The sequence below is a fragment of the Mixophyes fleayi genome, chromosome 12 (assembly GCF_038048845.1).
Source record: "Mixophyes fleayi isolate aMixFle1 chromosome 12, aMixFle1.hap1, whole genome shotgun sequence".
Lineage (NCBI taxonomy): Eukaryota > Metazoa > Chordata > Amphibia > Anura > Limnodynastidae > Mixophyes > Mixophyes fleayi.
This window is the reverse complement of record NC_134413.1, coordinates 14,635,547-14,650,990: the sequence shown is the minus strand read 5'-3', so window position 1 is coordinate 14,650,990 and position 15,444 is coordinate 14,635,547. Positions and strand designations below refer to the sequence as shown.

At 43.3% G+C, this 15,444-nt stretch overlaps 1 protein-coding gene across 2 annotated transcripts; it reads left to right on the top strand.

Moving 5' to 3' along the window:
- The first annotated feature begins 508 nt into the window (after positions 1 to 508).
- On the top strand, positions 509 to 14,434 carry SAV1 (salvador family WW domain containing protein 1). Of its 2 annotated transcripts, none has more exons than XM_075192452.1 (5): positions 509 to 741; positions 3,513 to 3,980; positions 5,679 to 5,949; positions 6,371 to 6,526; positions 12,884 to 14,434. In XM_075192452.1, the coding sequence occupies exons 1-5, from the start codon at positions 648 to 650 to the stop codon at positions 13,080 to 13,082; spliced, it is 1,188 nt and encodes a 395-aa protein (XP_075048553.1). In that variant the 5' UTR covers positions 509 to 647; the 3' UTR covers positions 13,083 to 14,434. The 2 variants fall into 2 exon arrangements, with proteins under 2 accessions (XP_075048553.1, XP_075048554.1); XM_075192453.1 differs by having other exon boundaries at positions 511 to 741; positions 3,534 to 3,980.
- The last annotated feature ends 1,010 nt before the right edge of the window (positions 14,435 to 15,444 follow it).

Sequence of the window (15,444 nt, the reverse complement as noted above, 5' to 3'; positions counted from 1 at the left end):
ATAGTCTAAGGAAATGGTCAGCTCATAGACATTGTGCTGTTTCTGCAGTCTCAGCTGCAGGGATTACAGACTGCACCACTTTGCCTTACAAATCAATGACATTAATAGCAATATTTATCAACATTCCAGTGACGTCACCGATACAGATATCGCATCTGACCAGCGCCACCTGTCGGCAGCAGCTAGTATAACCTCTAAACCACATGTACAAGAACACAATGACTGCCACAGGAAATATGTACGGTCCACACAAACTATTAACCTGGTGAAGAAATGTCTCCAGCCCTTCCCAGCATGGCGCCAGTATAAAGTATAAGAACAACTGACTCATCCTAACACAGCCATTGCTTGAGGTACCTAGGACGCTGGAAACGGTCGCAGCATATATCTTGCGATCCGCCCCTTCCCTCCAGCTGTCCAATGAGGGGCGAGGTGAACCCGACGACGTCACTGCCTGACAACTCCGAGGGAGTGGTTTGAAGGGCCGCGCGCGGCCCCCCATGTGCGGTCACGTGACGCTCTGAGAACGCGCCTGTTCCCGGTGCCGCCGGCAGAGGGAGCCCGGGGTCGGGGGGGACATGTCTCCTCCTCAGCCGTAGAGCGGACATCATGAGGGCTCTCTCCGCATAGCGGAGCCCGGGGAGGAGATGTTATCCAGGAAGAAGACCAAGAAAGAAGTTTCCAAACCGGCCGAGGTGCAGGGGAAGTACGTGAAGAAGGAGACCTCCCCCCTGCTGCGCAGTAAGTGCCCAGGCACCTCCTATACCTGTGAGAGGGATCCGGGAGAGGGAGGGTCCGTGCGGGGGACCAGTGCTGGGGAGACTGGGGTCTCCAGTGGGGAGGGAGAGCCTGCCCGGGGGTCTCCAGTGGGGAGAGAGAGCCAGCCCAGGGGTCTCCAGTGGGGAGGGAGAGCCAGACCAAGGGTCTCCAGAGGGGAGGGAGAGCCAGAGCAGGGGTCTCCAGTGGGGAGAGAGAGCCAGCCCAGGGGTCTCCAGAGGGGGGGGAGAGCCAGACCAAGGGTCTCCAGTGGGGAGGGAGAGCCAGCCCAGGGGTCTCCAGAGGGGAGGGAGAGCCAGCCCAGGGGTCTCCAGAGGGGAGGGAGAGCCAGCCCAGGGGTCTCCAGAGGGGAGGGAGAGCCAGACCAAGGGTCTCCAGAGGGGAGGAAGAGCCAGCCCGGGGGTCTCCAGTGGGGAGAGAGAGCCAGCCCAGGGGTCTCCAGAGGGGGGGGGAGAGCCAGCCCAGGGGTCTCCAGTGGGGAGGGAGAGCCAGACCAAGGGTCTCCAGTGGGGAGGGAGAGCCAGCCCAGGGGTCTCCAGAGGGGAGGGAGAGCCAGCCCAGGGGTCTCCAGTGGGGAGGGAGAGCCAGCCCAGGGGTCTCCAGAGGGGAGGGAGAGCCAGACCAAGGGTCTCCAGAGGGGAGGAAGAGCCAGCCCAGGGGTCTCCAGAGGGGAGGGAGAGACAGCCCAGGGGTCTCCAGTGGGGAAAGCCAGTCCAGCGGTCTCCTGAGGGGAGGGAGAGCCAGTCCAGCGGTCTCCTGAGGGGAGGGAGAGCCTGCCCAGGGGAGATCATTTAGGGGTCTCCTGGGTGAGGGAGGTTATCTGTCTCAAGGATAAGAGGGTGAGGAGGAGGATCCCCGGTGAGGGAGAGTCAGATCAGAGGTCTCCAGTTAGGAGAGAGAGTCAGATCAGGGGTCCCTAGGGCAAGTGAGATTAGAGGGTTAAGAGATGGCTCCCTGGTGAGGAGGAGTGTCAGTTCAGGGGTCTCCAGAGGGGAGGGAGAGTCTCCAGTGGGATGAAGTCTGTTCAGCAGGCCTGTAGGTTTAGGGCGAGGGTCTTAGATCTGCACATACAGCAGTGAGATATTTACACCTCAGTTGTCATGAGCTGCATGTCAGAGAATTCTCCACATCACATAGCAATGCTCATCTGTTTATGTGCTGCTGACATGGAGAAATAAACAAACACATCACTAACCCACATGGGAATTATGTATTGGGCTCAGTGAAAACATACTTTTATACAATGTAATGTTATTAACAAGAACTTTGTCACCAGGGGCTGGGAGGCAGAAGGTCATTTCCCCCCCCCCTTCCCCGGGCCGGTCCCATTGTGGGCTACCTTGGGCAGGGTCACTGGACCATCTGCATTTTTTCCTTTAAAATGTTCCTAATAGGCTGCTGAGTCGAGTCTTTCCCCCATGTCTAAAATTTGCCAGCCCTCCCCTGTTTGTCACAATATATCAACTTGTTGTTTTATAAATTAAGTTTTTTGTTTTTTTTTGTCTTTTACAAATTTTAGATCTTTGAAAATGTAATTTCTTGCAAAACTAGTAGACCAATGAAAACTACATTTATTTTATAGATGACTTTGTTCAATTAGCGGGGCTGGGTTTTTCTTTCTTGGACGAACACCAAACCTTTTGTGGTGGATAACAGAAGACAGTAAATTGACCTACAATGTAAAATATTTTAAGGGTGATGTTAAGACAAGCGTTCCAGAATGCTGCATTTTTCCACTTTCCAAAGCCTTTTATTCTACAGCCTGACATGTTGTATACAATAGGAGCTACGGTTCCTTCACAAAACAGGACTTCTGCACACACAGACTGATAGTGATCCTATCAATTTTGATTGGCTATCGGGTATTAAGATAATTTTCAGCCCAACTACTTGCCAAAAGCAGCTGTGCAAGTAGCAATAAACTGCTAGCTCTATGGGCCCAATCCCTCACAACATGTATGTTAATGATAATCAACTCCTGTAAATCTCTGGCAGTCAGGCTGATGGCAGATAGCTGAAAGCCTCAGTTCCATCACATTTGACAGCTATAATACTATATAATAGGACATGCATCATTTAGCGTGTTGGCAACAAAAGACTAGGTACAATATAACGGTAGAAAATTGCCCTGGTCAATCTCTACTGACACAAGTTACAGCTATTGAATTTAATAACATAGTGATCCACCCCAACCATTGCAAAGCAGGAGTGATTAGAGACAATGGGATAACATTTTATCTGATTCATTCCCGTTCAGCAAACGGTTTCTTTAGTGCTGTTACTTTGTAATGATTTTCCCTATATAATCACAACAAAACACAAAGCTAACTTTTTATGGATGTATAAATTCACTACCATTAACACCATTTGTACTCATGTCTGTCCAAAATTGAGACCGCTCTCTACAATCTGTTTGTGACCGCCTTTTAAAAAATAAAGCACACCCAGACCCCAAGACTTTGAAAGCTAGTGAGAGGTTTTACTATGTACACAATAGTTTTATAGACACACTATATTGTTGGCACTGATGCTTCTTTGTAAACATCTAGGCAAAATGGGAAGGTATGATGCTTGTTTTTTATTTTTCTACCGTATTTGTTTGCAAAGCTTGCAATTTATTTTTCTCTAGAGTGTATGGAATAAGCACAACCGTGAGATATTTCCTGCTATTACTATATCCTCAGTCTTATCACTGTCGTAAATACCTCTTCCATTTATCTCAACCCCTCCCACAGAAACTCTGTACTGTTTTTTAGATCTGATGCCTTCTTTCATCCGCCATGGCCCAACCATCCCGCGACGGACTGATATTCGGCCGGCAGATCCTGCTCCCTCTCAGTACCCCCCTGCGGGGGACGCGGTGGCTCCTCGAAACCACACTTTTTTGCGGACTCCAGTTCAAAGAGCTCCCATGGAGATCTTACGCAGGGAGAGTAACAGACTTTCCGCCCCCTCTTATTTAGTTCGGGGGCTGGGCGACGTGCCCAGGGAATATGGGTCCTCCTCTCAGTCCTTTTTAACAGAAGGGAATTCGGTTATGGAGAATGGAGATTCAAATACAAGGTATTTCTGCTCAGACCACCACTATGATGGACAAAGGCGAAAACAGCTCGGGGACCATGCACACGAAGACTATAGATTTTATGAACATGGAGGTGATCACGTACAGAGGATTCTACATGGACAAGGCCGGCATCCTGCAGGTGAGTGATAAGTGCCCACATACATATGGTGTGGAAGCAGCCGTTTTGGTGGACTGAACCAATATTTACGCCTCGGTGATCTCACTAGTTCCTAGTGACTTGATGGGTTGAATTCTCCCAACTATTGGTTCAGCCCACAAAACGACTGACCCCTCTGTGATTAGGAGTTTGGTCCACTTTAAAGAATAAGTAAAACCACTATTTGACGCCTAAAGGTTTATGGATACGAGCTGTGAATTACAGTCTCCTAGGTAACGAGTAGTCTGAATTGATTGGCGGAATTGAACACAGTGGCGTAACCAGTGATGGCACGTTAGTCTCTGCTATTTTTATGTTTCTGCTGTTTAATCAGTGACTGATTTTAGGCAAAGCTGTAGAAGAGGATGATTAATGTAAATATTAGAGAATGTTAGTTAGTAAATGTTAATAAATTTGGCGAGCTGCAGGCAGACTGTGACCTGTCAATCAATTCAACAATGAAAATTACATTTAGAAGTGTCGTATTCATTTTATGTATATATTCATGTTTATCAATTAAGTGAGGGGATATTGGCTCTAAGCTCAAGCACTATAATTCAAACCCATATGCAAATACCACCATTAGTGGAAGATCACTAACGAAATGTCTGTATAATACACACCCTTTATCATGTTGAAGGTGGCTGCCATCCCTTTTTTTGTATCTGCTCTTTGTTAGGTGTTGGTTGTCTTAAAAAGATGGAAAAGGCCCAGGTGCCTGTTAGCGTAGCAAGTTATTACAGAGGATGATGTACTAGTCAAACGATGCAGTGACTGTACCAGATGCAACTTAATATCGAGCTCATCTGTGATTAATCTTGAATTTTTAAGGTTCCTCCTTTTGGATTGACGTCCATTCCTTAAAGTTTAAACGAGCCTGGGCATAAAGCAGCCATATAGTGTAGTATTTTACAATGCTTTAATAAGGAAATAATTGCACGTCCTCCATAAAATGAAGAGTTTCTGGTGACTTTAAAAGCTGGATTATGGAAGAAGCGAAATCTGAATTCGTCCTTTTTGGATTTCCCCAGGGCAGATGAAATCATCTTTGGCTAAATCTGTTTTGAGGACTTCCTCTTGTTTTTTTGTGTTCTATAGGATCAATAACGTTGTGTTATTTAAGGTACTGTACAAGAACATTGTTTTAAAAAAAACAAAAAAAAAACGGTAATCTCTGTATATATAAAACAAGTGTCATTGGTCATTTTTTATTTTATGTGAAGAACCCTCTAACTTCCATCAAGTTATGGTGAGTTTTGCATACATATATTAATAAATGTTACAAGATGCCCTATGTTGGATCAGTTTGTATATTAGATCTTATGGGCCCTTTATCGTAACCTTTTTCGAATCTGACTGTGCTCCAAAAACAACAGAGATGTGCTCATCCCCTTTGGTATGAAGTGAACCTTTCAAGAATCAGATTCCTCTGGGAGGGGTTTGTAAGACTTTACATTCCCGTGTATGTTATAAACGGCTGGTCGGGTGAATGAACCTCTCAAGCTGTTCATCTGCCTCGTCCTGCATTGTTGTAGCTGTGTGACTAGAATATCACTGGATATAAACCACACTGTGTACTTAGAGGACAGTGTTCTGCTGGTTTGTTTCTCGCTGCTGAACGCTCTGTGCACCGCATCAGCTTTTGGGTTATAAATAAAGTTTTTTTTATTCCTGGGACAGGTATCGGAAGGGTGGCAGCTACCTCATTAGGAAACTTAACGAATCACAGCTCGGAAGATATGCCCCTTCCTGCCGGCTGGACGGTGGACTGGACCATACGGGGGCGGAAGTACTACATTGATCACAATACCAACACAACGCATTGGAGCCATCCCCTGGAGAGGGAAGGACTACCCCCTGGCTGGGAGCGCGTTGAGAGCGCAGAATTTGGCGTTTATTATGTGGATCATATCAACAAAAGAGCCCAGTACAAGCACCCATGTGCTCCAAGGTAACTCGCTGAATACCGTTACACTGGAACCTTGTTTTTGATTCAGTAGTGTCTACTTCAGTTGTTTTTATTTTATTTAATAATGCATTTTTAATGATTACCCATTGCCTGCTCACAGTGGGCACAGTCATTTTATGAATATTGAGCTATAAGTGAGAATACCGCTTGTTGATTCACTAAGAACTAGCGACATTACTGAGACCGGATGTGGGTTGTGTCTTCTGCCCCAGTGCTCTCACTAGTGTGATAATGATCTGAGTTCTGCCTCCACAGTCTCTAGGTGACAGGTATAATTTAAGCTCTGAGCTTTGTCTTTGAATCTGTCATTGGTGACAAGTTTAGTGTCACAAATGAAAGGAGTAGTTGGCTGGGTTCGTTATGCCTGTTGTACCTCTGCTCACTCCTTGTTTTACTCCTGCAGCGTCCCCCGATACGACCAGCCCCCTCCTCTCCCTCCTCCAGTCACTTATCAACCGCAGCAAGTGGAGAGAAGCCAGCAGCTCCTAGTGCCTGCCAATCCATATCACACCGCAGAGATCCCGGACTGGCTTCAGGTCTATGCCAGGGCCCCAGTGAAGTGAGTTGTTGTATTTTCTCTTTCATTAGATCATTGTGAAGTAAGCTATAAAAGTATAATCTAATTTAATGACTGGAACAGCTGAACACATCTGACATCAACCAAGACTTTATTCTAGTCAATTATTAATATGATTGCCATGTATGTAAAGTACAATTAAATAAACTTTTCAGTATCCTTTTGAAGGACCTCTAAATGTACAGTTCCTTTGCTCCACCCCTGTTCCTAAATTACTTACCCCTGTCCCTTCTCTGCTTTAGTCCTGGCAGGGTAACACTATTGCCCTATATTTGGCCAGTGAGCAGAGCATGTCATTGCACAGCTGGCTGATAAGCATGAAATGCCCGGCTGCCTTCTGCAGGAGGTGGGAGGTCAGCCATGATTCTGAAGCCTCATGCTGATCATTGACGTAAACCCCTGTGTGTTGGCCTGATAAGTTTGTGGACATTGGCAGATATTGCAGCTCCCCTGGCAGCGAGTGGGTCTCTGAAACCCGTCTGGTTTTAGAAAAGAATAGAAATGGAATAGATGGTTCTATCAGCGCATGATCCTCCTCTTGGATTTGGCGCAGTGGTTCCCAAACTGTGCGCCTAGGCTCCCAGGGGTGCCGCTGCGATCTCACAGGGGTGCCTCGGCCAGGGCCAGTGGTAAGCAAGGCGGGGGACTACTTGGTAATTATTTTGGCTTAGGGGTGCCTTGAAAAAATTATGGAGACCCTAAGTGAAAAAGTTTTGGATCCACTAATTTGGCGTAATTTTGTTTTACAGTAAATAAATATTAACACCCCTACTGACTCGCACATTGCGCCAACTGTTGCTAGTGGTAACGCAATGTCAAATTATACTCCAGACAACCAATGAATACAGCTGTATATGGTGACAATCTAAAGGCAAAAAAAATATAAATTCAAATATTGATCTAAAATCTACAGCTAACCTCCCCCTCCTTACTCTCCATCACTGCTTGTTCTGTTTGTATCCTGCTTGGGCACAGTAACCATCCGCTCTCTCTGTACTGCCCCCGGGGAATAAAACCACAAGTCAGGAAAAGCAAATAGCAATGAAAACAAATCTAGTATGCTCCCTCATTGCTGTTGTCCTCTGCACCCTTCCCCTGTATCCTAAATCCAGCCGGGAGGATACAATCCCAGCGGGGATGGGACAGAATACAGAGTAAAGTGCAGCAGTTTCATGGTGCAAACTTAATGTCCTGCTTTTTAAATATTTCTTATAACAAATCCTCCCACCAGTTCCTCATCCAGGTCCTCTTGCCAACCCCATGACTCAACAGTCTGATGTCTGTTGTTGAACAGTCGTTTCACTTCTTATATTTAAAAAAAATCTCTTATCGGTCGTTTTATGAACTATATCCTCATCTTATAGTCTTCACAATTTAATGTATGTCTGTTTTGTCTTAGAATCATCACCTTTATAACGAGAGATGAGGTAGATCAGCCAAACTAATCTGTTCTGTATTTCTTGGGAAGGATTGTAACATCTTGTACACTATTTATATTAAATCGCCACTAAAAACCTAAAATGCATGTTGATCCATTAGGAGTAGACCCCTGGTCCATTAGGACTAGACCGCTGACTTCAGCACGCAAGTAAACTGCTTCAATATAGATTTTATATATAAAAAAGCTTCTAAACATGTGAATTTAAAAGAAAATGTATACTTTAATCCCCTCACAAAATTTTACCCTGTCCTAATGCAACCGGCTGTTATTTGTGTAACCAATTCAGAATGGTCATATCCTGGGTGTAAGTTATGTCATAGACAGAAAGCTCAGCAATGTCACAGATCGGTGTTCTCGGGATACTCCCCTCCCTCTGGCCAGGTAGTCGAACTCTTATGTACCTGACACATTCTTGTTGGAGCAAACCATATTTTTATAGGGGGGGGGGGGGTGTACACATGACACATGTTGCATTAGGTCACTCTGTGATTAAAGTAACTTGCTTTTTGCTTGTTTTTTTTTTATATTTACTTATGCATATTTATGCTATTATGTGGTTGTCCCATAGGTAATTTGAACAGTCTGTATTAGTATGGGATTGAAAATCCCTGGTGGTTGGGGTTTCTGTTGAAACTAATTAAAACCTAGTTTTTGGGGTTTTTTAAAAAAAATAAATTGCTATAAGCACACTACTGTATCACAGCCACGTCTCCCTGTTTGGTTCACAGAATCTTGCTGGGTAGATAATTTTCTGACGGTTCCCCCAAGTTGAGGACTCTTGATCATGATCAACATCTGATTTTGGGATGTCTTTTTAGGATAAATGGTAAATACAGTCGGACAATTACTGCATCTTTATTAATATTATACTAATATTTAAGTAGTCATTGTTAGTGGGCAAAACTACCAGACCATTTGCTGAATGGCTAGTTATTTCAGATTTGGCTATGTGTGTGTGGCTCTGTGGTCCAAGCTGAAAGATTCAGCGGCTTGGTAGTATGACCAAGCATTTGGATGGGCCCCTGAATGGAAAGTTTAATATTACAAATTCATTGGCGATTGTAGACGCTGGAGGCAAATGCAGTGTTTCCACTTCTCAAAATATTGATCCTATTGTCCATTGTGAGCAATTTGTGTAGCTGTGAAGTGCTGCTGGGGACTAGTGTGTAGACAGTCTGCACATGCAGCAGTTCTAGCAGAAACACATTAACTCTGCATTTTATTTTTGCAACATTGATTACAGGTCATTACCCTATTCCCTGAAACAGTATATGTCACCCACCAAATTAATTATCTTGTATAATTACTGGAATGGTATCCGGAGGTGTGTTTTGTCCTCTGGGGGAGCTGGACACATCGCAAGGAAGTCCTGGACTCATAAAGGAGAAGGAATTGCCTGCAGCATGTTTGGGGTTGTAGGAGAACAGACTTTGTTTGTGTAAAGAAAGAACAAGCCTTTGTTTGCCTTTTGTGTTAAACAAATATTCGTTGACGTTGTAGGTAATTAAAGCCACTTTCTCTAAATGAGCTTCTTTATCAGAAAATTTAAGCTGGACGGGTACGAGAGTGTGTTCCTCTTGGCTACTAATACAGAAATCAGACGACAATTTTTTTACCTTTCGGTCTGTCCTAAAATGTTCACCAAAACAAAGATAAAAGTTGTCTTGGATGGTAGGTCTCTTATATACATGACAGCCCAATAAGTATATCCATAAGGGAACAACAAAAGGGGGTCTTCCTGAGCCCAAAATGATGACCAAGGAAAATAGCTTGAATTATTCAACATAACCTGTACATTTGTGATTGCTACTTAGTGTGGCTCCATATTGGATACAGTTTTTAGTATCCTTTCAGAGTGTACCTGATGTGTGTACATGGTGTTGGATGGGAACGCAGGATTTATGTATTAACTTTCATATAGCGGGCACATTAAGCATGCATCCCTCCCTGTATGCAGTGATTGTCATAGTAATAGAGTTGAAGGTCCGTACTTGCAGGACATCGTTCCAGGAGCTTCAGAACGTGTGAAAATCCCGTCCGGTTTTATTACCTTGTACCAACATATGCTTCTAATCCTGACCCTGTCTTGTGCAGGGAACTCAGGATAATTATACCTTGCCAGTCCCTGTCCTGCTTATCCCAGGAACATTGCATTTCAGTAATAGGGTGTGAGCCAACATATTTGCACTGCAATACAGTGTGCATCCATTACAGCTTGTAGGATATGTTCATCCAGACTTCATTCCATTAAATAGAATCCTGGTCAAGGTATCAAACCACAAGTTCCTGCATATGGAAGATGTACCAGACATTACCAAGATCAAATGTAAAATACCAGGACAACTTGGCCAAACGCTAACTTCAGGCACTACCGCGACTCGCTCCTTCTGGTGCCCTCGTGTCCCGTCACTTCCGCTTTGTCCCCGCCGTTGCCAAGGCAAGGTCGGGACGCTCTTTGGTTGCTAGCACCGAGTCCTGGCAGCTAGGGCAGCCGGGCGCGCACGCAAAGTAAAATTAATTATTGCCCAGCTGGGCTGTTTTCATCATCATCATCATCATCATTTATTTATATAGCGCCACTAATTCCGCAGCGCTGTACAGAGAACTCATTCACATCAGTCCCTGCCCCATTGGAGCTTACAGTCTAAATTCCCTAATATATACACACACTCACACAAAGACAGACAGAGAGGGAGACAGACAGAGACTAGGGTCAATTTTTGATTGCAGCCAATTAACCTACCAGTATGTTTTTGGAGTGTGGGAGGAAACCGGAGCACCCGGAGGAAACCCATGCAAACACAGGGAGAACATACAAACTCCACACAGATAAGGCCATGGTCGGGAATCGAACTCATGACCCCAGTGCTGTGAGGCAGACGTGCTAACCACTAGGCCACTGTGCTGATAGGGTAATTGGCTGCAATCAAAAAATTGACCCTAGTCTCTCCCTCTCTGTCTGTCTGTCTCTGTGTGTGAGTGTGTGTCTATAATAGGGAATTTAGACTGTAAGCTCCAATGGGGCAGGGACTGATGTGAATGAATTCTCTGTACAGCGCTGCGGAATTAGTGGCGCTATATAAATAAATGATGATGATGATGATGATGATACCAGGACAACTTGGCCAAACGCTAACAATTAACATTCATCATCATCATCATTGTCATTCATTTATATAGCGCCACTGATTCCGCAGCGCTGTACAAAGAACTCGCTCACATCAGTCCCTGCCCCAGTGGAGCTTACAGTCTAAATTGCCACACACACAGACACACAGACACACAGACACACAGACACACAGACACACAGACACACAGACACACAGACACACAGACACACAGACACACAGACAGAGAGGGAGAGACTAGCATTGGATGGAGTCCAGTTGTTGATGCCCCGCTTTAGTGAACTTTTAGCAAATGCCAGTAAATATATAATGGTTTTGTTTTTTTGTATTGAACTCCACTTTTAGTTTGGGTGGCGTTACCCATAAAGTGATTTACATGCTATCTGAAAGCTGAATCTCTTAATTACTACTGGTCATATAAACGTGTGTGTGTACATTATGTGCATATGTGTGTTTGTACATTTGGGCTTTTGTCGTTTTTTTTGTTTGTTTTTTTTTCCTGTGTTTTGATTTCTTAGGTGGATGTTATATAATGTGAGTGTATATCGCTCATTATAATCAGTATATAATAGAGAGCAATTTACATCATTCTTAGGTTGAATTACATGTTATTACTATTATGTTAGCAAGTTTCAGTTTTTATATATATTTTAATGCATTTATTTTGCCTGTAGTCAGTAGTTTTTCCAACTATTATTGCAGATTTAATTTTTTATTTATTTGAATGTAGCTGTATTCATTAATTATGTGACACGTCAGTAACACAGATTCTGCTCAGACCATATGTTTTTAAAGCACGTTAGGTGTGGTGTAGTTGTGTATATGGATTGCCTAGGAACTGGATGAGTGTGTGTGTGTGTGTGTGTGTGTGTGTGTGTGATTGGCCGCAACCCTCAATCAGCTGTAACTTCCGGTGGGTGTGTCTTGGGGAATGTGGGTATTTAAAACGGGTGTTGGTGTGTGTGTGTGTATATAGGTATGTATGAAAACATGTATGTAATCAGAATCCTTCAGCTATGATTTATTGATGAATGTATTATAATGAGAACTGATTCTTAACGAATATTTTAACTATAAGTGAATAATCCTCAATTAGTTTGATATTAGATTATCTGAATACAAAGTTGTACAATCCAAAAATGTTTCCTTTAAAAACCATATAATAGTATCAGTTATACAGTACGAAATACTATTCAAGCAGCGTAGAAGCTAGCCTAGCAAGGGGGGGTTCCTTGTACTGAGAATTGTTAATCGGACCCTCTGTACATGGTTTAGTGCCCCAGCAGTAGTAAGCACCATCTGGGGGAAGTGGTACTAATACCAAAGACACGTGTGTATGTGCCCTTGGTACCGAGCTGCCCACATGCATTACTTGCTTCAAATTTAACTTTTGATGGAGAAACCTTTAAGTATTTTCCACCCCATCCAACACTGTTCATATATAATGCTGCGATTGGTTATCCCAGCTGACGGGCGCCCAGAATACAATGGGCATCGCTATCAGACTTCATGCTTTTGTTCTATCTATTGTTAAACAGAACGCAAACACTGATCGTGGCTAAAGATTACCAGGCTAAGAATAACACGCTTGTCCTTCCTCTATTCTATCCAATACCGCCCGTGATGTTGTGTAAATGACAGTTCTTTCTGTAACGTATCTGTTTAGTTGTGATAACCAGTGTTTATTGATTCTATCCCCATTCGCAGTTATACGAGCTCTGCACACATTACGCAATGCCTCTGAACACATTTTTTTCTTCCTGCTTACAGATACGACCACATCTTGAAGTGGGAACTCTTCCAGCTGGCGGATTTGGACACGTACCAAGGCATGCTCAAGTTACTGTTTATGAAAGAACTGGAGAGGATAGTTAAACTGTACGAAGCCTATAGACAGGCGCTTATCGCTGAGGTGGAGACGCGCAAACAGAGACAGCAGTGGTACGCCCAGCACAACAAGAACTTCTGACCATCCTCAGGACTGGAAGTTATCCCTTCTTGTTCTCAGTGCCTTGACGACAACTCTGTTTTATAATGAAAACTACATATTCTCTATAAAGGGAATTGTACAGAAAACAAAGCTTTGCGATTGGCTATCAAACGCCCAAGGTAATGACTAACTGGCTACCGTTTCTGCAGTTGGACTACCTTATACGGTGAAGGACCTTTACAGAAGACATACTTTGGGTACCTGGTTTCTGTTGGGATGGCTACGGATCTGGATCTTCTGGAGTATTTTACGGTTAATAAAAGTGTAGCCATTGCTGAAGCCCAGTAGAGGTGGCTATTTTGAGGACTGAACCAATTTTCAGCAGAATGCATCCTAACTGTTCATTGGATTACACCAGCAGGCTCTTTGTGGGTTATCATCATCATTGTCATTTATTTATATAGCGCCACTGATTCCGCAGCGCTGTACAGAGAACTTACACACATCAGGCCCTGCCCCATTGGAGCTTACACTCTAAATTCCCTAACATACATACAGACTAGGGTCAATTTTGATAGCAGCCAGTTAACCTGCCAGTATGTTTTTGGAGTGTGGGAGGAAACCCACGCATACACGGGGAGAACATACAAACTACACACAGCTAAGGCCATGGATGGGAATTGAACTCATCACCCCAGCACTGTGAGGCAGAAGTGCTAACCACTTAGCCACCATACTGCGGGGTATAGGCAATGGTGTATATTTTAAGATCTCCCTATAGCCTGATCTGTTTTCAGCCTAGTAAAGCCACCATGAACATTAATCCAGACTGCAACCAAAAAAATTAGGCCAACGATGAAGCCGCGGCAGAGAAGACGTGGATGTTACATCTTTATATGTGACGTACACACTCTCTGCCTTGCTGAATTTGAGCTCTTTGGCTATTAAGGTTATTTTTTATATACCTTTTTATTGTGAAAGCTTTATCTCTCATGTAACTGGAAATAAATAGCTGTGACCCAGCAGCCCCGTAAGATGTTTATTGGTGATACGATGAATACATAACACAACTGGAAGATTCCAAGCCATCGGCAGTGCAACAATTGTCACAGAGCGTTCTAATCCCAACGACAACACACAGAACTGTCCCCATGCCCTCTTAAATGTATTCGCTATGTAAACCATGTATATTTATTATAAACGTCAAACAACCTTATGACTGAAATGTAGCATATACTTTAATGCAATATTTACTATGCAAGTGTTTTAATGGTTGGGTATCCACTACGATTTACAGAAAGTGCGTCATTTTTTTCATTTTCTATCTATACGTATTAGTTCATAATGAGATACTTGTGATAATGTGAATATTAAATATCACTACAAACACATCCAAATGCATTTTGTTTCCAATATCTCAGCGAATGCATGTACATTGTATTATTAAAAGGGTGTAAGCTTATTTTTTTTGTCTAAAAAAAAAAATGCTCTTGTACTTCTCTGCTAAAAAGAGAAATGGTTTCATACAGTGCTTAGGAGTTAGGCATTTTGTGTAAAATTACTGCATTTTTGTTTAATTGTATTATGGTGTTTTTGTTTTTTAGTCTTTTGCTTGTTTCTCATTTTTTGTTTTACTTTTTATCTAGATGTACATTCATAGTTATACAGTGCATGTAAGGGATGATGAGGTTACAATCTCCTGCCTCATACTAGTATATTGTTTTTGGAGGGGGGGCTGCAGGAGATGTATAGAAGAGTCACAGGTAACGAAGATTATAACACACTGACTGAACAGTTTTTGGCTGAATGAATGGCTAACCAATCATAAGGTGGCTTCATTACCATCAAAGCACGGGATCCTGGCTCCATTTTAAACGGAGTACGAGGCTACACCGTATGAATGGTGGACGACGTTTCCCCACCTATGTGCTAGTGTGGCGTTAAAGGAGCGTTGTGTAATTGGTTCCATCACCACCAAATGTAAAAACCTGTTTTATTTTCAATGTTCTGGTCTAACAGATTAGAATATTACATTTTGATCTGTTGTCCGTTTTTTTATGTGAATACCCCATGTGAATTTTCTGAGAAATCAAAATAGTATACTTTTAGTATACTTGGGGGTAAATGTATCAAGCTGAGAGTTTTCCACCGGTTTTGAAAAACCAATCAGATTCTTGCTATCATTTATTTAGTACATTCTACATAAAAAGCTAGAATCTGATTGGTTGCTATAGGCAACATCTCCACTTTTCAAACCTGACGGAAAACTCTCCGCTTGATACATTTACCCCTTGGTCTATTTAAGGAACCAGGGTGGGCATCACACACGTTAAATACACAATGTGAGCGTGTCCTAAAGTAGACTACGTTCTCTAGGAATAGGGTAATGTGGGCTCTTGGC